The 21,766-nt window shown below is 27.2% G+C and overlaps 1 protein-coding gene across 7 annotated transcripts in view; it reads right to left on the reverse strand.

The window, feature by feature from the left end:
• The window catches only part of LOC109596600 (calcium/calmodulin-dependent protein kinase type II alpha chain), a 39,120-nt gene that overhangs the window by 17,193 nt on the left and 161 nt on the right, over positions 1-21,766 (reverse strand). For all 7 annotated transcript variants that reach the window (XM_049963427.1, XM_049963421.1, XM_049963423.1 and 4 more), the window contains exons 2-5: positions 21,383-21,734; positions 6,439-6,533; positions 6,298-6,357; positions 3,296-3,350 (exon numbers count right to left, since the gene is read on the reverse strand). In XM_049963427.1, the coding sequence (XP_049819384.1) occupies positions 3,296-3,350; positions 6,298-6,357; positions 6,439-6,533; positions 21,383-21,447 (275 nt within the window). In that variant the 5' untranslated portion in view covers positions 21,448-21,734. The remainder of the gene's footprint in view (positions 1-3,295; positions 3,351-6,297; positions 6,358-6,438; positions 6,534-21,382; positions 21,735-21,766) is intronic.

The raw sequence follows: 21,766 nt of genomic DNA on the forward strand, positions 1-21,766 counted from the left end.
ATTAAACTAAAATATGAATTACAGGAAAACAAATGGTCTGGATCTTACGAAATTACTATTACCACTCTAACTTATCAGGGACGAAGCGAACTTTCCAAAGTTAAAGTGAATTTCAAATTCATGTTTCAAGAATAATTAAGTTTTACTTATTCACTTACGGCAGATATAGTGTTTTACAAGAAATAATTGTTCAGTTTAAAAAATAAATTACGCGGTAAAATATACATTAGCTTAGACATGTACTTCATATACACTAGAACTTTGATGTTGCAAAATTATTAGCATTCTTGTAATGTAAATTCACTCATAAATGTGTACAGTTTACTTCCCACTTGTGCAAGTGCTTGCTTTAACAGAAACTAATTGTAAGTCATTACTTTCCAAGTAACTTGTAAGTGGGCTTTGTGTGTCGCATTACACTAAAAGCCATATACTTACGTTTGAGTAACGGAACAGTGTTTACAAGTTATTCAAAAGGATTTTTTTTTAATTAAAACTGCCTTTTATGTAAACAGTCATCAAACGTTTGATTATTGGAATTGGAATTGGAAATTAAAAAGTTATTTGACAATTTCGTGACAAAATATATTGAAAATTGATTTACAAATTTTAATTAAGTGATGTACACGACGAATACGAATTAAAAGTGTAACCAACACATAAGTCCTTTCTAACTTTATATCGTAATAAATCAAAGTTTCTAGAATGCATCTCAATAACTAGTTTACCAACAACATTCATATCCACAGAAAGTTCCTCACACTTTTATAAAATAAAAGATTAATTCAAGAATAATAGAAGGAAAAAATACGAAAATAACAATATTTAGTAAATTTAATATTGGTATAATGCTTTAATTGATAATTATCAATGTTTTCGATATTTTTTAATTAATTTACATAAGATTGATTGATGTTAATAATAACACCTACACATCTCAAATATGTAGACCTAACTGAATATGTTGCTTTTAAAGCTTAAAATCAACAAAACTGGTGTAAGAAATGAAAATAAATTTGCTACAATTGATTGAAGTATATCATGTATTTATAGTGGTAATTAGATTACGTAAATAATTAATTAACCACAATCCACAAAACTATGATAAGCAATAATTGTCACGTTAAATTAAGTTTAAATTTAATAACTATGCGTCAAAAAGTAATATTTAGAACAAATAAATTGAAAATTGAGTAAATACTTATTAACTATGTGTACCAAATCCACTGCACTAAATTAACAATACAATGTATACGTTATTAACTGTTAAATTTGTCTTCTACTTCCACACTTCCCCCTTTCTCTTTAAGGCCCTCATATATTCAGGATCGTTTGTGTAAATGAGCCAAGACTCTTATCCTTACTGTTGTTTCACCAAAACTAAAACTTTTAATGCCTCTATTTGTAACATGAACAAGTTTTACATTGATGTATTAATCTAAAACTTGTTAGTTCCAGGTTGTTTTAAACAAAGTTTTATTTAAAACATTGTAGAAATATTAAAAGGAAAAAGAAAGAAAACAAATTTAACTTTTATACAAAGTATAAATCATTTAATGAGAAAACCTAGATTGTACATAAATTCTACTTAAATGTATTAAAGCATATGTTTTTTTATTATTCAGTTTAAGTAGTTTTTATATTCTAGATAGATTTTGAACCACTAAATAAATAACCATTAAATGAATTTAATTAAAATTGTTTAATAATTAATCTTGGCAAAAAATATTAGATTTAAATTTAAATTTATTTCGAGAAATTATTTAACTGGGTCATTTTGTTGAATATTAGCTACTAGACAGACAACTTGATCGATAAACGTCACAGCTCAAATAATTTGTAGGAAACATTCATGAATTATACGCAAATCCTTTCTCGTGAATTTATCCAAACCATATAAAAATCTCTACAATAGTTTTTGAGATTAGTCCATACACTGTTCAGTATAAAGACACACAGGACCAATGGAAAACGAAGCGGAGGACTTTAATTTAATATGTAGTGAGTTGTGGAAGAAAGTAACAATAAGATAAGGAAATATAATGTATTGTGTAGTTTAACTAGGAAAATGGTTGCTCCGGACGAACGGAGAAATATCATCTAACTTTCGTACTCAGGAAATTGTATACATGAACATCCAGTGTGGCCCATTTGAAAAAGGACTTTAAAATCACACACTTCTAATGAATTTATTTCTTCTAATCGACTCTAGCAAGAATAAAATGCAAAAAATATCTCAGGATATCAGAACGTTCCCACATAAGTTTAGTGCCTGTTAAAATATCTTTAAAATTGTATAACTTAGTGGTGTCAAAGAGAAGATGATGCAAATTTTTTACTGCAAATAAACTATAATCCTCAGTCGGATGATAATTTTTCATAGTTTGGGCCGGCGGGGTTAAAAATTTTTAAAATTCTAGTTAATTCTTTTATTTTATTTGTGTTAATTTATATTATTTATTAAAAGATCATACAAATTTTATATGGTAACCTCATACAAAACACAGAACCTTACATTAGTTTCATATGAATAAAATTTATCCACTTTTAGAAGTTATTAAAATTGGATTAATAAAAAAATGATAGTAATAGTAATATATTCTACTCTATATATATTTCCTTACTTACTTCATAAATTCTAGTAAAGAACTTTCTTATTAATTTAAAAAGGATAAAATGACTACAAACAGACGTTATAGCCACAGCCTAGTTTGATACAAATAAAATTTGTCGATTTTTTTACCAAGCTAAAAAAGTTATAAAACTGTTTTGTAAGTACATCCAAGCAAAAGTAATTTATGAATTCTTCGCTTCATTTTATGGAAGCATATATTTTTCTACGAAACATTGAAATTACATTACCGAAAAACAATAAGTTATTAACTTTAAATTAAATAACAAAGAGAGAAAATTACACATACAAATTTTAGACAGAATTCCTTAACTTCCCTGAAATTCTCTATGCGTTAAGAGTGGAGGACAAAAAGGGGGATAGTACCCCAACATTAATAACTTATACCAACAATCGTATCATCTTCCGCCAGCATTACTCCGCATCTCGTCTCCAAAAACGATATAATTGTAAGTGGAGTGAATCAGCGATAAGGACAAAGCGGGGAAAATAAACAAGCTTCTGTTTCGTACGCACAGTTACAAAAGCTTTGCGTTTACGCCGCATATATATTTGCTCTTATCGCTATTCGGCTCCTGTTTCCTTATAAAATCAGAATTATTTGTTTTTGTTGTTTTAATCATTCCTGCCTAACCTAAATTCTACTTTAAAAATCATACTTACAGATCAAAGACCAAATAATGGAAATTCTCTTCTTGTATACTATCATGTAGTCTCACTGAAAAATAAAAAAACATGGATTAGTTTTATTTATTTAAAAAATAAAAAATGAAAAATAATAAAATATACAAGGACACGATAAAATTGCATAAAAACTCCTCATGCTAGTTTGAACTAATTCTAATATTTGCTTTAATGCTAAAAGTAGTAAAACAGTATTTTATGAAACATCATAAAAAATTTTCATAGTTTTCTTTAGTTGTAACTGATACCAACAGTTTGTGTCGTCTTTCCACTCAAGGATGTCTAAATATTTAAAATCTAATTATTGTTTTATTGATTTGTTCCTTCTGTTTCACATTTACCTTGGGACATTTTCATTGATTTTCATTTACCTGGTTATTTGGTAAATAACGAATAATAAAATATACAGTTAACAGTTTCTTATTTTGTTTGACTTCGTTGATTTAATTTACTCATAATTGTCCAACTGCTTATTTTAAGTAACTAAATTACTAATTCAATATTTTTTTAATAATTTACAGCGTTGTGTGTTACGATAATGAATAAAAAAAATAAAAAGTTTGGAGATAATAAATTTAAATGCAATAAAAATTTTAGTATTCAAGTTATTTTAAAGTAACCATATAAATTATAAAAAGAAGATCTATATTTGGATAAAATTTGAAATAGAAATACTTTTCAGTTATGTAAATGCTAAATTACAGCCTTTTCAGTAGCAGGATTTGAAGCAGCAATTTAATCCATTATTTTAGTTGTAATAATAAAGCAAACGTTCTTATTGGGTAATATGTGTATTTTAAAAATTCAATCGACATTCATGAGGTGTGTATCAAAGCAGCCTAATGATTGTAATCCATAAATTGATTGATTGAATAGACTATAATCAAACTATAACCTGCAATTTCTCAAAGCATATACGCAATGTTTATCAATCGCTATTCTAGACATTTTAATTATCTTTTTTCAATCTGTCTTTTCATTGTTATTATTACATTTTATGAATAATGTAACACCCACGTTGATTGATTATTTTTTCCCATTTATAATTTTAGTTTAATTAAATTAGCGTTTTATAAGGTGGTCACTCATTTAAATTTAGTATTTAAAACTTCTCGAATATTTAAATCATGTTTTTTTTACATTTTATCTTATTACCATTTATACAGTTTAATGTAATGTTAACGTCTTTTACACTAACAAATAAATGTACTTTGACTGTATATAAAATATAATAAATGTTTATAAAATTTAATTCAATAACATTACTGCAAATAAACATTTTTCCTAAAAGTATTGATATAAATTATGACGTTATTTTCTAACGAAACAAAAGAACCAATAAACTTTTAAAAAACAAACATCATTTATAAAAAAAATAACAAACGAAAAAGCGTTTTTATTTTATACATGTGTATACAATAAAACAAACAACTGAAAATATATGTTGTAGTTTATTACTTACTAGAAATCCATATAATATTTGCGAACTAAATTCACTATTGGAATTATCTGTTTTCGAACGAACCTTCCATTCTGGATATCGAAAATTCATTAAATTCTCCAAAGTAATCAAACACAAAAGATACGATTCTGAAAATACCCTGTTTTCTATTGTTTCAATCCGCAGTTTCAATTTTAGTTTTGTATAAAACATATATGTACTTAAAATTACTAATATTCCAAATAATGTACAATTTTATTTGATGTTCATAATTAAAAGCAATAAAAAATGAAAATATTATTTATTATTTAATAATGGCTAAATTATTTTTTACTTAAGAAATGAAAGCTTATCATTTTTGCCAAATATTTACTTTTTTATGAAAGGAGAAAACATATTTTGTTACACAATTAAATCAACTTGTTTTTCAACAAGCAGAACAAAACAAAATACCTTTGGTCTCATATAACTAAATCAACATATCTGTAAAAAATAAATATTTCAAAAGGTCAGAAGAGATTGATTCTTTGAATAAAAGCACAACAAGAAATGTATTAAATGGATTATTTTTCTTTGAGGTTAATAATTTTACAAAACATGCTCATTAAATTTATTTTAGCCCTTTCAAAAGTATAAAAACGTTTATTTTATAATATTCATTTGGAACAAGAGATGTTAAATTAAAATCATTACCCCGAATAATTCGACTAGAGCAATACCAACTTAATATTTTTATTTGATTTGAACAAAAATAAACCTCCGACCTTTTGGGAGATTGGTCGGATCGTTAGCTTTATTTAATTCGATTAGTAAAGCGGTAGGTATGAACAAAATGGATTTTAAACTTTTGTGTGAACTGTCTGTGCCAGACTCGCCTGATTAAAATGTTAACTCTAGATGTAAGAAGAGTTTATCAAATGATTTAAATGATAATGAGTGATTATTTATAATTCGTAATTTGTATTCGTTCGTTACACTACATCTCTACCATACGTGTTTTAAACCGCATAAGGAAAATGCGATTTTCAAGTATATCGTTCGTATAACCTATAAACATATTTCAATATCTCATATCTTAATAAATGCGGCAAACTAGAGTATTTCACTGCATATGTGAATAAATCTTGCGTATGTTTATCGCAAACTGCACATAAAATAAATAAAAATAAATCTACGGAACGTCATTTATAGAGTTGATGTATGTAAAATGCACACTATTGCAAGTATAAGAAAAAATGGAAAAATGCAGTGGCTTAGTAAAAAAGAACACTATCTACTTGAACATGCATCACAATGAAATTGTTCGACAATGATATTAAGATAACGATTACCTAAATGCTTGAGTACCTCGGGATTGCTAACTATTTACATATGAAAAACAAAAAAATGCATTAAATTCAGCTTGTACGTGTACCACCCATTACAATATAACAAGTCTTATTGAATGAAAGATACTATGTGGGAATATGAGTATGCATGTTGAATAAGTAGGAGGTATGTATGAAGTTTTAAAATGCCACATCCAGAAAAATCGTCTCACCTATATTGGGATGTTGAAGTTTCCTACAAATTCGCGCTTCCCTTTCTAATTTTTGAAAATCTGAAACAAACACAGCCGTCAGACATGTACGTAGCTTCGAAAACAGAGTCAATTAAATAAAAAACGTATACTTAAACTTACCCCTGGCGGATAATTTTTTTGTGTTGATTATTTTAGCAGCGAATTCCAACCCTGTAGATTTTTGAACACATCTTCTCACAACTGAAAAGGCACCCCTGAAAAGGAAAGGAACGTAAATTCAAATGAACAAACAAATATACATTTTTATTTTCATTCCAAACAAACACACACACACAACACATGCAAAATTGTATGCGTTCATAGGAAAGTAGCCGTCTTGGCTGGAAAGTTTTTTCTCGTATTTCTCTTACGTGTGGTTGGAAAGTTCTGAACCACCTGTTTTCCCTTAGAGAATACACATCATGCAAAAGTATGCTGAAATTTCAAATGGGAACAATGTTTCATTGTATATTTGCATTTATGTATTATAAACGTCTTGGGGATTTTATTGAATAATTTCTTCATTTTCCAACTAATATATTTATAATTTTGTATTCATTTGTTTGTTTTTCTTCTTTGTTACATATGAAGAAATATTGATATTATAATATTACAATTTTTTAATAAAAAAATTAACTTTATCCATCTTAAATGGGTCATATATGTACAATCATTCAACATTTTTCGGTTGCTGTAACGTAAATCATTAATATAATTATTTTGATTAATCAAATTACTCAATGTAGTTGTTAAATTTATTGTTTTAATTAAAAATTGAAATCCAATTTAGACAGCAGTTGCATTTTGAAAGGCGCCATATATTTGTTTACATGATATTTTTGGGATCGACGACACGTCGCAAATATATGGGTGAAAACAGTATTAATAGAATGTTAGGATTTCGTACCTATAGAAATAGAACGTATTCTATTTTAAAATACGCTATTATTAGTGATACATAATATCTTTTTTATGTTAAATCTTAAGAAAGATTATTATATTATGTTTATTGTGAATATATTAATTATCTTTAGTTATTTCATTTTAATTTGGATAAACCATTAAATACTCATTCTGTAACACGAATTAAATAATTTGTTCAACCCATACAATATAGATTCTTATTTGTACAAAATATTAAACTTATTATTAAATAAAACTAATTTTCAAGTTTTTCTGTAGTTATTTAAACAGAATATATTTCTGCATTAACAGAAGATGTATGTATTTGTTGTTTTATTTGTTGGATATCTTTTCTTATCTTCTCTGATGATTAATTTAAAATGAGAGCTATTTGCACAAAAACAACAGAGAATGAAAGCAAAGGGAATCTGGAAACGAGATTATTGTTTCATCTCATAAAATATACATATTTATTTGTACAAATAAACTTATTATTAAAGCTAATTTTCAATTTGTTCTACAGTTATTTAAATAGAATATATCTCTGCATTTACAAAATCTATTTAAAAAGTATCTGGATTTGTGGTTTTATTTGTTGGACATTTTTTATTATATTTTCTTATAATTAATTTAAAAAAGAAGTTATATGCTCAAGATCTCAAATCTCAAATGAATAAAATCTTTGTAAGATAAGAGAGTTAACACAGATTAATGAGAAAATCAGAAAAAGAAAGCCAAGAAAATCTGAAGGTTATATAGATATTTATTTCTATAAAAATTTAATATTCAATATTAAATTATCTCACATGAATAAAATCTTTGTAAGACAAGAGAGTAAAAACAGAATAATGAGAAAATCTTAAAATGAAAGTCTAGAGAATCTGTAAACGAGGTTATTATATGTATTGTGGATATATTAATTATTTCTAATTGATACTGTTTAATTTAGTTAAACAATTCAGTGTTCACTCAGAGTTACATAATTTTTCCACCTCATAAAATATAGATATTAATTTCTACAAAATAATAAACATATTATTAATTAAAGCTAATTTTCAACTTCTACAGTTGTTTAACCAAAGTATTTCTCTGTATTAATAAATTTGTTTAAAAGATGTATAGATTTGTTGTTTTATTTGTTGGATATTTTTTATTATTTTCTCTCTGATGATTAATTAATAAAAAAGGGAGTAAAAACAGACTAATGTGAGAATCAGAGAATGAAGAAAATGAAAACAAGATCATCAGATATTTATTCTGGATATATATATATTATTTCTAGTTATTCCAATTAATTTGGATAAACGATTGAGTACTCACTCTGTAATAAAAATTAAATAATTTGTCCACCTTATAAAATATAGATATCTATTTGTTCAAAATATTAAAATTATTATTAATTAAAGTCACAACTTAAACAAAACATATTTCTGCATTAACAAAATCTGTTTAAAAGATATGTGAATTTGTTGTTTTATTTGTTGAATATTTTTTATCATTTTCTCTGATCGTGAATTTAAAAAGGAAGCTATAACCACAAGAAGGCCCGCTGTTAAATTATCTCCAATTAATAAGGTCGTTGTAAGACAAGGGAATAAAAACAGAGTAATGGGAGAATCAGAGAATGAAAGCTAAGAGAATCTGGAAACGAGAGAACATTCATTTAATGATATCTGATTCAAGGGGTGCAGATGTGGGCAAATTAAAAAGATCAATAATTCATTCAACTATAAAAATTAGAAAGAGGAAGTAAGCAATATGTTTTTCATCCCCAAGGTCTAGTAACATATTTATTAATAGCTATTGTAAAATTAGAATTCACATCAACACCTTCAGATGCTATTTATTTAAATTATTAAGTTCTTTTACACGTATTTAGTATATAAACAAGATTTTATATTAATTTCATCCATACAAATTTATGGTAGGACAAAATCCCAAAAACTGCAAAACCGGCCTAAAAAATATTATCACCTCTTTCCTGTGGTAAAAACGTAAAAGCAAAATGCTAATTCGGTATAATATTCACAAAACGTGCCGTCCCATTGTTTGACTTGGGGGACGAACACAGTTTTAATAAGTCAAGTAAGGATTACCATAATCAGATAAAAGAAAAGGTCGAATTAAGGTAACATCGTAAACCTGGTTCACATTTATATTTACATTGAAGGTAAATATGAATTTCAAATTTATCATTCAAAAATAGGGAAAAGTTTTATGGGGAAATTAGGAAACGTATCAGGAAATTGGTTTGCTGCTCCTAAAATTAATAATTAATCTCTCTTTAAAACTTTTGAGTAAACTTGTCGTTATCTTAAATAATCTGGAAGTTTGGCAACAACAATAAAGTAATTTTGTATGATCGACATACAGTTTGCTCAATTATAATTTTATCCTAAAATTTATTTGTTTACAAATGTTTTGGTGAATTTATAATAATAAAGTACTAATAGTACTTACAAAATTACAATTAGTTTGTTAAATAAAGTTTCTGTTTTGTTATTAACATTCAGACAGAGTTAACCCGGATAACTCAGGGTCGTTTCTGCTGCATTACAAAATCAATAAGTGGTGCAAAATAGGGTATATTTTTTTAGAAAAACATATTCATTGGATATCAGGCTGCATTTTTGTCACCAAGAACTTTCATTTTGAAACCCACCCACTCGTATACTCACTTATGTTAATTGACATTCTAAAAAACAATTGTTTTTATGTAAAAACGAAGAAACTGTACATCCTTCATATTGTTCAATTGTTCATCTGTTATATAATATTTACAATTATTATCGGGGGAGATTTTAAACAAATAGAAATATAATCGAACATTTTGAAAAATTATCTGATATATTCGCGTCGAACATCAAAGGAGCCACAAGGACCTCTGCCTCACATCATTCACCATCGAGTAGATATCCAAGTGTACATCGATTTTATAGGCTATTAAAATTTTTAATGGAACAGCCGTGTGTCCCTAACTTCTTTGAAAGACTTTCGTGATAACAATATTAAAAAAATAATTGAATTTATTATTTATGATAACACACTCCTATTTCAGTTTGACGTCATGGCATTTGATAACGTGTTTGAGGAAGACTAGACTTTCAATATTCGTTCATTTATTTCAATCTGTTTTCTTATTTTCTTTGAAAACCTTGCAAAATAAATCACTAGTAACTAATGGTAAATTCTACATAGTAAATTAACCATTTCTCCTATCGTATAAATAAGTTATAATTATTTATTATTCGTTACAAACAGTATTAAACAATGCTCTTTAAAATATCTCTATTTACTTGTTATATGATTAAATTCTTATACAGACCGTATTAGTCAGCTTATATTATACAATAGAATATAAAGGCATTAATCAACTAATGTACCTTGAATGTAACAATTTTCGATTTAAAAGGTTTCATTAATCTAATTAAAATATATTTGTATGAGGAAGAGAAGGAAAGACATATTAGTGAGGACACCTACAGCAAAGATGTGAGAAACGTTTCTTTTAATTCGTTGATAATAAAGAAGAATCAATATTAATAATTGTATTATTATTTTGTTTTTTATTGTATGGTTAATTTTAATGTATAGTCATATCAAATCTACAAATGCATATTCATTTTTATCAAAATATGTCAGCGATTTATTAATAAGGTTTTTGCATTATTTATTCATGGAAAATACATTCAGCAAAAATGTCCAACAACATAACGAAAAATGAATATGTTGCTCACATATTTTTATTTTTAGACTTCGTATTTACAATATCGATAAATCAGCTTGTATCTTTCTGACGTTCGTTTAAAATCACAATTCCTTAAAGAACGAGTTTTAGTCTTTTTAAAACATATGTTAAAATCGACCCAATCAAAGCTTTAGTACTTCAATTTTGTATTATCTATGTGAAAATATTGAAAACTGATTTTAGGACGGTGCTAAATATAAACTAAATTATAAGCTCAATATGCCTGAACACTTTTTGTAAAATTTCTTTCCAATTATATGCTTAATGCCTCGAGAAATTTAGGGCGCAGTTTGCAGTAAGCCAATCAATTAACAGAAAAATCACGATCGGGCCACTGAAATCAGTTCAAACACCCAGGGAAAGCAGGGAGACAAGAGAAATCGATAACGATAGTATCATTACGACGTTTATCAAAGTGTCTGGAGTGCAACGGACAATATACATGTTGGTGTTGGGTTAGTTCGGTTGGGTTTTCTTGGTTATTTTAATGCGATGTTAGATGAGTTTTTTCAACAAGCTGTCAAATTTTAAATGGACTTTTCAAAAAAAAACGTAGATAGTGATCAGTATCTCTTAGAAACCATAAACGAAGCAAAGCTATTTATTTCGCACGGAATCTTAAAACTTGAATTGGTTTCGAAATTAAAAATACCCAAATAAAGGAGTTTTTGACGTGTATTCTTATAATTTCAATACATATAAGGGCAACCAGCAAATAAAATGAACATTAAGTTACCTCAAATTTAAAAAAAAAATTGACCAAATTAATTTTCTACATATTAAATATTAAACTTAAATCATAGTTTCTAATCAAATTTCGATATTTAAGTCAGAATAAGCCATTACTAATTCATAGCCAACTCTAAAAATACGTTTTCATGAAACATATCCAAAATTTTGACAGATTTTTCTAAAATGTTGAATCAATGAATAAAATTTATAAAAATTCATGAAAAATTTAAGAAATACTATCTATTAAAATTGAATTTGGTCATCACCGACCAATCAGAATACTGATAACTGATTGTTGTTATTCCTCGAAACAACAAAGATTTTACCTATTTTATTTATTTGCTTTTGTTCCCTTTACATTTTCAGAATTAGAAAGAATATCACTTCAAAGAAAAAAATACTTTTGGCATAAATGGGTCCATATTAAAATCAAAATTTTTTATTTAAATGTTTTATTAATAAATAATATTTTAAATTTAATATATTTAATAATATTAATAATAATAATAAATTAAATATTCTTGTATTTTGGTTCAAATTCATAGAAAAACTATAAAAATATGTTGTAGTAAGAACAATTTTTACTGTATTGTAATTTATTGTTAGATAATTTAAGATTTAAATGAGTAAAATTGATATAAAATTACTTCCTACACAAACCTAATAAACAGTTTCAATAAAACACCCAAAAACTTTCATAAAATTTTTAAATTGTTTCATAAAAAATCATATAAAACTCAACCGAAACATTTTTGAAGTCATTATAACACAAATTAAATTCGAAACACGTCTTTCAATAAAATCCGTTAAAACTGCATTAATTCGTTTGTTTACTGTCTATCAATTGAAATGCAAAAATCGATTGTTGTGATTCCTGAAAAAGATACATCATACACACCATACATCCATTTAATTGAGTTCAGATATTCATAACCAGCCACTTATTCATCGTTGACCGATTGGAATATTCCTTGAAATTATCCCATTTATTTTTATCATTTAACGTAAGTGAATTAATTTATATGTTTTTTATATGAAAAGGAGTTGTTTTGATTAACTCCTGTCTAATAAAAATGAAAACCAGGTAATTCGTGTGAAATTAAACCAACAAGAAATTGTAAAAATATATATTTTTTTATAATTTTTCTGCATTTAATAACCAGTAAATATTCTATCTAATTGCTTTATTGATTTTATTTCATGAAAATTCAAGTCGGACTGAAACGAAATTATTTAAATATAATAATGAGTTAGAAATCAATGTGGAGAACGTATGCACTCCTAGAACTAGCAATTCTTTAAATTAATTTGTAAGAATTTAAATGGAAATTGGTGGTTTTAAACTAGATAAGTTTTCTTGCCAATTTACAAGTTACATGACTTGAATACAAATTTTAGAGTCCAATGTCCAATAAAAACTTTTATCGAGACTTTATTTATGAATTTGGATAATACAGCAATAAATAATTACAGAATGCAGTTTAACTTCATACGAACGAATTGAAACGAAATTATTTTGCTAAAATTTTTAAATTTTTTAAATTAATTGGTCACAATTCTAAATTCTATCAGATGATGATTTTTGTCTTATTTTTATTACACTAACGTGTATTTATTTATGAATTAAAATATTAGCAATTAATGATTACTGAAGATGCTTTGCCAAGTTCAAATTTCCCAACAAATTTACAGAATGTGCTTCGCAAATTTTATTTCCATCAAAATAAACGCACAGCAGTTATCAAATTGGGTTGAAATGAAATTATTTAATCATAATTCAATAATAAGTTAGAAATCATTGTGTAGAACTATGTGCCCCTAAAACTGGCAACTATTTAAATTAAATTGTAACAATTTAAATGGAAATTGGTGGTGTCAAACTTAAGAAGTTGCCATTTTGTTACATGAGTTAGATACAAATTATAAACCTTAGTTTCCAAATTCTATCAGTTGACCTCTAATAAAAACTTTTCCTTTGTATATTATTATACACAAAACATTAACAATTTTAACAATATTGATCATGTTGGAAAATGGAAATGTGTTTATCTATTAATACGTAATTATCAGTATACTATTATTATCTCTTCAACCATACCACCTTTTTGATTAAATACTCTTCACGATCATTACCTGCCTAGCATTTGCAATTATGATACAGATAACAATGAAATGTATTTTGTGCTAATTATCTTTGTTCAGTTAAATGGAAACAATTCCTATATGTATTCTAAACATGATTTTGTAGAATTTTCAAATTTGATAATGTTTATTACATCTTTTTTTAAATAGTTTTAATTGTAGATTATTTAGTTTAAGTAGTTTTTTGATTAGATGCTATTCAACATTTACAATTATGATCAACATAATAGCAAAATGTATTTTTCCCTAAATGTCTGTGTTAAGGTAAAAGAACACAATTGTGTATATAATTTGTCAATACTCAACAATTCCTGTATGACGCCAAACAGGATTTTGCATAATTTAAAAATCTTTTTAATGCTTATTACGCCATTTTTAAGGAGGTTTAATTGTAGATTAATTTTTGACAGTAAGTTATAGACCTTTGCCTTTCATAACCATTATCTCCCAACATTGGCAGTTACGATAAAAATAACAACGAAATGTATTTTCTACTAATTACTTGTGTTAAGGTAAAAAGAGACAATTGTACTTAATGTTTAATTAAAATTATTAGTTCCAATTATTATTTTACAATAATATTGATAAAAGTTTAAAAAACCTTAGATAATTAACAATTTACTTGGCAGTTTGTGGAGCTAAAAGTCAGAAACATTATTCTATTTGATCTCTTCTGAACAAAGAAAGGTGCGTTTAAACGATTAATACATAAAGTGTAATTAACTTTTAATCACTCTTTACATCGTTTTATCTGATGTAAATAACACATCATCAAGTTTAATTAGTTAACACATTGGAACAGTTTTGTACCAGCAGCTTAATGATTGCTAATTAAATGATTAATTTTTGTCATTAAGATACGTTTCATCTATTTTATGGATGAAACAATCAAACTATTTATACAACACATTAAATAAATTAAAATAAACACGGACAACGGAGTTCGTATTTCAGTTTTTACGACATTTTAATAAATAATAATAGATTGTATTAAAATAGAAAATTCAACTAATATATACCGTATCAAAAATGATGAACGTGTCTACTCGCATATTGAGACGGAACATCAATACCCCTTTGTAAACAAAAAGGAAAGATATACATGCAATTATGTGGGCGGACCGAACTGACTGGAGGGGATCATTTGGTTTTGCTGCGTTTAGCATGCGGTTCGTCTCCGCAGACGAGTCGGTGTCTTTGAACACATTATTTAATTATTTTTAGTTTTTTTACTTATGCATTTATTTATTTAATTTAATTTTTGGGATACATTTTTATTTTGAAAAAAGTAGTTTATTTTTAGAATACTTATTTTTGTTTTTGATATACCCTCAAAAAATATTTCATTTTACAGATTGAAAATTATACAAAGTTACGGAATTTAAATGGAGCATCCGAAGAACTCGAACTACATCCCTATGCATACGGAGAGTTACTAAATGCATTCGCAAAGATTAATTTACATTGTGCGCCGGCGCGCACCAGCACGGCGCATTGTCTCTGAGAGTAGGGATTCTTACTACCGGACAAAACTTTACTCTCTTTGTCGTGCATCCATCTCTTACAACATCCAGACACGAAGAGCATTTTTCGTACTGTATACGCTATCGTGCAGCGACGGGCGTGTAACGTACTCGGAACAATATTCTTTCCTCATTTTTTTATTACCGCAATACATATTAATTTTATTGAACCATATATTATTTATTAACCATTCCAAATTTTATTGCACATAACGCACCGTATTTCTGCTAATAAACCCCAAAGCCAATTATCGCTTTCATTCAAATTGATTACTACGGGAGTTTGAATTTTAGGCAATTGATTCTTTCAATGAGCCGGACATTATTATTATAAAATTTAAACCTGGAACTAGTTCGAATGAAAGTAAATTAAATAACGTTGTCGACGTGAAAGAAGAGGCGTGGAACGAAAATTAGGTGTGTTTTAGATTGATTAATTACGCCACCCCAAAATATCATAGATCCACTTTGAAATGGGTCTCCGGACTTTAATACGGTTGTCGTCGCTCACTAAAGCAAACCTGTAATCGTTTGTTTATTTCCCGTCCGTACCCTTTATTCATGTGCTTAGTTTGTTAAAGACAAAATGTGTCTGTAATTGTGGACGTGTTTAATTGAAGAAAAAAATATTGACAATGACTTGTCAATAACGAAATGTTTTATTAACTGCGGTTTAAAATCAATGAATACTCCCACGCATCTGGCAAAATTGTCAAAAATATACAACACATATCCAATTATAAAAAACTGACGGTTGTTTTATAAAAAGTCCGCAATGTAAATTATTTTCAACTGAAACAAAGAAATATTCGTTTAATATACCACGCCCCAATTATAGAGCCTGTTACCATGAACTTCAAAAGATTATTAAATTTAATATTTTGTTAAGCTGCTCATTTTTCATTGCAAACAAATACATTCTATATTGGTTATAATTTGCATAATATGCATGCGTTGACAATTCGTGATTTCTAAAGAAAAAATACTAACGATGATAAGCGTGAAAATCCAATTAGCCTTTCAGTATCAGCTGGAATTATCACGTAAACTTATACAACTTTCTGCAACTGAAAATGTCAAACACCCGACCTAATTAAGTTATAATTAATAAGATTTATTGTATATTTATTTTTTATGTTAATTTTGGCAATAACTAGGTAAGGATTTATTTTTGAAGCTCGTCATTTATTTTGAAATTGCAAAACTTCATAAAAAAACATATAATATATATGTTTGTTTTCGGCAACGGGTAAAAAAATAAATTTGCTAATACCGGAGTCACTGTTAAATTTGTTTCATTCGTACACACAATAAAAACGTGCAACCAATGCTACTCAATTTATTTCTTATAAATATAATTGAGGAATATACACTCCTGGAAATCTAAAATTGAATTGTTTGTTATTCGAATAATTAATAAACAATAAATGATTTATTCGATATCCTGTATAAGGAATTAATAAAAATGCTTCTGAAATTTTATTCACTTTTATTAAGATATTATAAAGTAAAATAGAATTTTATACAAAATTAAACTTTTTTATTTGGACATAAGTTTGGAAATCCTAAATAATTTAATTTTCGAATGATAAACCAAAAACAAATAGAAGCATTAATATTTTGTTGGATAACCAATTTTCTGGTATTTTGGTAAATTCTGGAGGTATTTTTTGCCATTCCATTTAAAACCTTTTCCAGTTTCAGGTCGTATATTCCTTTCTAAATCATCTCAAAGATGTTCTATAAGGTTTAAATCCAGTAATTGTGTAGGCCATAGCAAAACTTTTACTTTTTCTTGTTCGAACCAGTCTTTTATGTACTTGGCACATTATCCTCCACGAAAGGTAATATGTGGTCCTATAATATGTTTCCATAAACAAATCGATCAGTTTTTTCGGTAATATGGACTAACAGGCCAAAACCATGTTGATTGAAACCTCCGCCCCTTCCGTGATTAACTGTCGGTAATTGGTATTTTTTATGAAACCGTTTGCCAACTTACAAACCATCATTTCCAAATAAATTAAACATAATTTCATCGCTAAATAACACCAATACTCATTTTTGCTTAGACCACGAAATATACTGTCTTGCAAAACTAAGCCAGTTCTTTCTATTTTTCTTTGATATAAGGTTTTTTTTGCGGGTATTCTTCCAAATAATCCCATTTCCTGCAGACTTCTTTACACAGCCTTGGCGGAAAATTTTTTACATTACCCTTCAGTAATCCTAGATAAATATCACTGGCTGTTAATTTGGGATAGGAAATTTAAAGGGTTTCCAAACTTATGTCTTAGTAAAAAATTGGGTCTTTGTCTACTTCTTATAAAATTTATTATAATATCGAAATAAACTGCAGTATACACTATGTATTAATATTTTTATTATTAGTTTGCATTTTAATATACAGAGCATTTATTTTAATATTATTTTTTATAATTATTGTTTATTTACTATTTTCAACAATTATATCTTAGGGTTTCCAAACTTTTGTCCAATAGTATATTTGTATAATCTGACAAAATATTTTATGCAAATAGATAAAAATTCGAAGTAACATCCAAGAATGTGACCACATGTTCGATTTTTCTTAAAATATAACATTTATTTTTAATTTCAAAGCATTATAATAGAAATTAGAATAACATTTAAAATGTAGACTGACGGTTTTTAACTTATTAGAAAAATCAATTTAAAATATTTAATTAAATAAATACACTAAATACAAAGACGATAATCTATATATTTAAATTATTGTTGAAGACATTAACTGTTATTAATGTAATAGAGAAAGTACACACTATTATTGTTTGTCAATTTTTTTACAATTTTTTGACCAAAGTAAAATATCTGATTCAGGGAAAAAACAAAAATACCAACAAGAAAATGCGTATATGTTTTTCTGTTCGATAATAATAAAATATTAAAAAGCATTTTTTGTCCACTTTTTTCCACTAATTTATTCTAAAGACATTTTTCTTGTTTATTTCATTTGTTAGAATAACAACATACTTGTTTGGTAAATATAGAAAAATTATATACAAAGTAACCGAAATCGAAAAAATCTAAAAATGTTACACATTAGGTGGATAATTCACTCAATTGTTCTTCTCAGAATTGCAGTTTTGAAGAGTAGAAAGGGTCATGACAATTTTTCTGTGTTAATTTTAAATTATTTTCTAATTATTTATATATTTGTTTCATTTATTTATGGTACCTATATATCAATTTTCTTCATACTTATGGATGGACAGCAAAAATAACAGAACAGTGTTTACTTATTTTTAAGTTAATTCTGTGTACTGAATCCGAAAATCATATTAATTTATATTTTTATTAGTTAAATGAATGTATGTCGTGTAATTATTATGGTAAATTTGTACTTTCTATTTATTATTTTTCTTAATGTGCAGTTTTTTATATAATTTAGGACTTTTACATTTATAATTATACATTTTCTATATTTTAATATATACTTATGACAGATATTTGACATTTTAATAAGATTTTAGAGCCAATTATTATTTTTCTTTTTTAGTTTCATGTTATATCCCTGTAATTCCTATACTTGTAACATTTATTTATATTATATTTCAATTTTATTCATACTTGTGGAAAAAATATAGATTCTTGATAAATTATTTACTTAAATAATGGTAAATTAGTGTTTTTCAGTTTGTCATTTTACTTAATGCGCCCAGAAGGACAAACTCGATCGAACAATATTCCAACTTTTAGATTTTTAATCGTCGGTTTATTCAATTACATTTCGTTTATTTTTCATTCCGTCATAACGTTTTAATGTTTTATGTGACCTTTATCTGATAGAGCTGGAAATGTCTGTAAATGAGTAACTAAAGACTAAAAATATAAAAGCTAGAATTCTGAAAGCTAAGGTGATTAAAAATCGACAAAAATGGCATAAAATTTGAACAACTGTAACTCACTTATTTTTATCCCTGTCGAAACAAATTAGGCACCGTTGAGTACATAAATTTACTCTTTATAATGAAATATTATTTATTTCGAAGGGTCTTACTGTTAATTTTGGTCCTGACTTTAAGCAAAATGATAATCCAAAAAACACAAATTTGTCTTTATCTAAGTAAATGGAGCATATGAAAAATAACTGTAATTATTATTATTAATACTATGGCAAATTTATATTCTCTATTTATTATTTTTATTCTTTATTTTAATATATACTTATATATGGTATTTATTTGATGTTTGAATAACATTTTAATAAGAGTACTGCTAATTATCATTTTTCTTTTTTAATTTCATATTACGCCCTAGTAATTCGTATGTATGTAACATTTAGTTATGTTATATTTCAATTTTATTCATACTAGATTGTAGTAGATTTACACTAGTTTATAGCAAAAATATAAATCCTTTTTACATTATTTTAAAGTAATTCGGATATGGCGTCATATTTTATTTAGTCCATTTACTGAAATAATAGAAAATTAGTGTTTTTAGATTTGTTATTTTACTTAATGGGACCAAAATAAAGGTCAAATTCGATCGAACTAAATAATATTTCATCTATTTCGATAGGAACAAAAATAATAACAGATTTTCAGCAACAGAAATTCGGATTCATGTAATTTTTAAATATTTTCAGCTACATTTAAGTTATTTTTCAGCAACAAATAAGTCCAATATAGTTTTGCATTTTTAATCGTCGGTTTATTCAATTACATTTCGTTTATTTTTCTTCTGTCATAACATTTTAATGTTATAGGACTTGCAATTGTTTATAAATTAGTAACTAACGACTAAAAATGTAAAACCTAGAATACTGAAATTATTTCTGAAAATATCAAGGTGGTTAAAAATCGACAAAAATGGGATGAAATTTGAACGTTTTACAACTGAAACTCAGCTATTTTTGTTCCAATCGAAACAAATTAGGGCACCGTTGGATGCATAAATTTAATCTTTCTGGTGAAATATTATTTATCTCCATCGGACTTGTTGTTAATTCTGGTCCTCGCTTTAGTTAAAATGATAATACGAAAAATTTGCCACAAGCTAATTACGAATTGCCAGTAAAAATATAAATTATTTAAAAACTAATATCATTACTGCTACTAGCGATTTTTAAAATGTATAACAACTTCAAATAAAGCAGAAAATAAGATTTTTATTAAAATTTATAGTATCTACCGCAACTCTTTGTGAATATAAATAGTAACATTAAAAATAATGTCTGCTTAATAAGCATCTACATCAAATATTTTTAGTAATGCCAAATTATGCAAGCTGTATAATTAATTGAAAGTCATTTCTATAACAAAACGACAGTTTATAATTAATTGCCTTTATTAAATAATAATTTTGATAGCGTATAAATTTTCAACAACCGAAATGTGGCTCGAATAAAACAAATAAATTTAGAAACAGCCACTGTAGCATGTGTTGTGGAGTGTGATATAATAATTAGAAGTTTAAAAAAAAATGCAAGTGAGAAGCGCAACTCTCGTTATAAAAATAAACATAACATTAAATTTATATAGCAATCTGCGTAATAGAGTGGATTTTAGTGTGTGTAGTACAATGAGCGTCGTATATTATAATGTGCGGGTACAGAAACAATCGATAACGCACACATCTATTTCCCCCCGGGACAAATGAAAATTTATTTGACCCGTTAAAAAAATGTCCGAGTAAAAATATCGTGGAAAAGACAACCACCTGTCATATTGCACAGGGCAGAGCCTGTGTATATTGATTTTCTGGCAATGCAGATATCCAAACAGCGCCGAAAATTCCACTAATACCGAACGTCCCCAAAATTACGGTCGCCGTTAACGCTCAGCTGCGAGAATTTCGGCCGCGAAATTCCCGACTGAAAAAGACGATGATGCCGCCGTCATGAAAAAAAAATTCAGTCAGACAGCGTATCGACGTTTCAGGCGTCCGAGGCCCGCATGAAAAATGCCGAATGAAGCGCGACAAAGACGGACCGCACACAACAAACACAAATAAAATTTTTCCTAGTACTTACTTTCCCAGTTCCTCTTTTAAATCGTAATTGTCAGAGAACCTCGTACAGGCCAGGGGGACAGCCATTGTACACGCGGCTCGGCGGTTACGGCCTCTACTATGCGAAATCTGTTTTTGGGAACGTTGGAAAAACGTACACGGGGAAAACTGTACGGAAGCGCGCACACAACTTTGTATACGCCACCCACCACAAAATATGCCGTTGTCCGACTGTCCGTATTACGAAATATTTACCTAGCCGCAGGATGGATTTGTGACTAGTTTCTCGGACCGAGTCGTAGCGCGACCAAGATTCGATGTCTGATCCCCACTAGATTCTAAAATTGCCGTGTCTCGTTCCTCTGGGATCTAACCTAAAAGATCAATATTCAGCAACGTTTACACA

The sequence above is a fragment of the Aethina tumida genome, chromosome 2 (genome assembly GCF_024364675.1).
Source record: "Aethina tumida isolate Nest 87 chromosome 2, icAetTumi1.1, whole genome shotgun sequence".
Lineage (NCBI taxonomy): Eukaryota > Metazoa > Arthropoda > Insecta > Coleoptera > Nitidulidae > Aethina > Aethina tumida.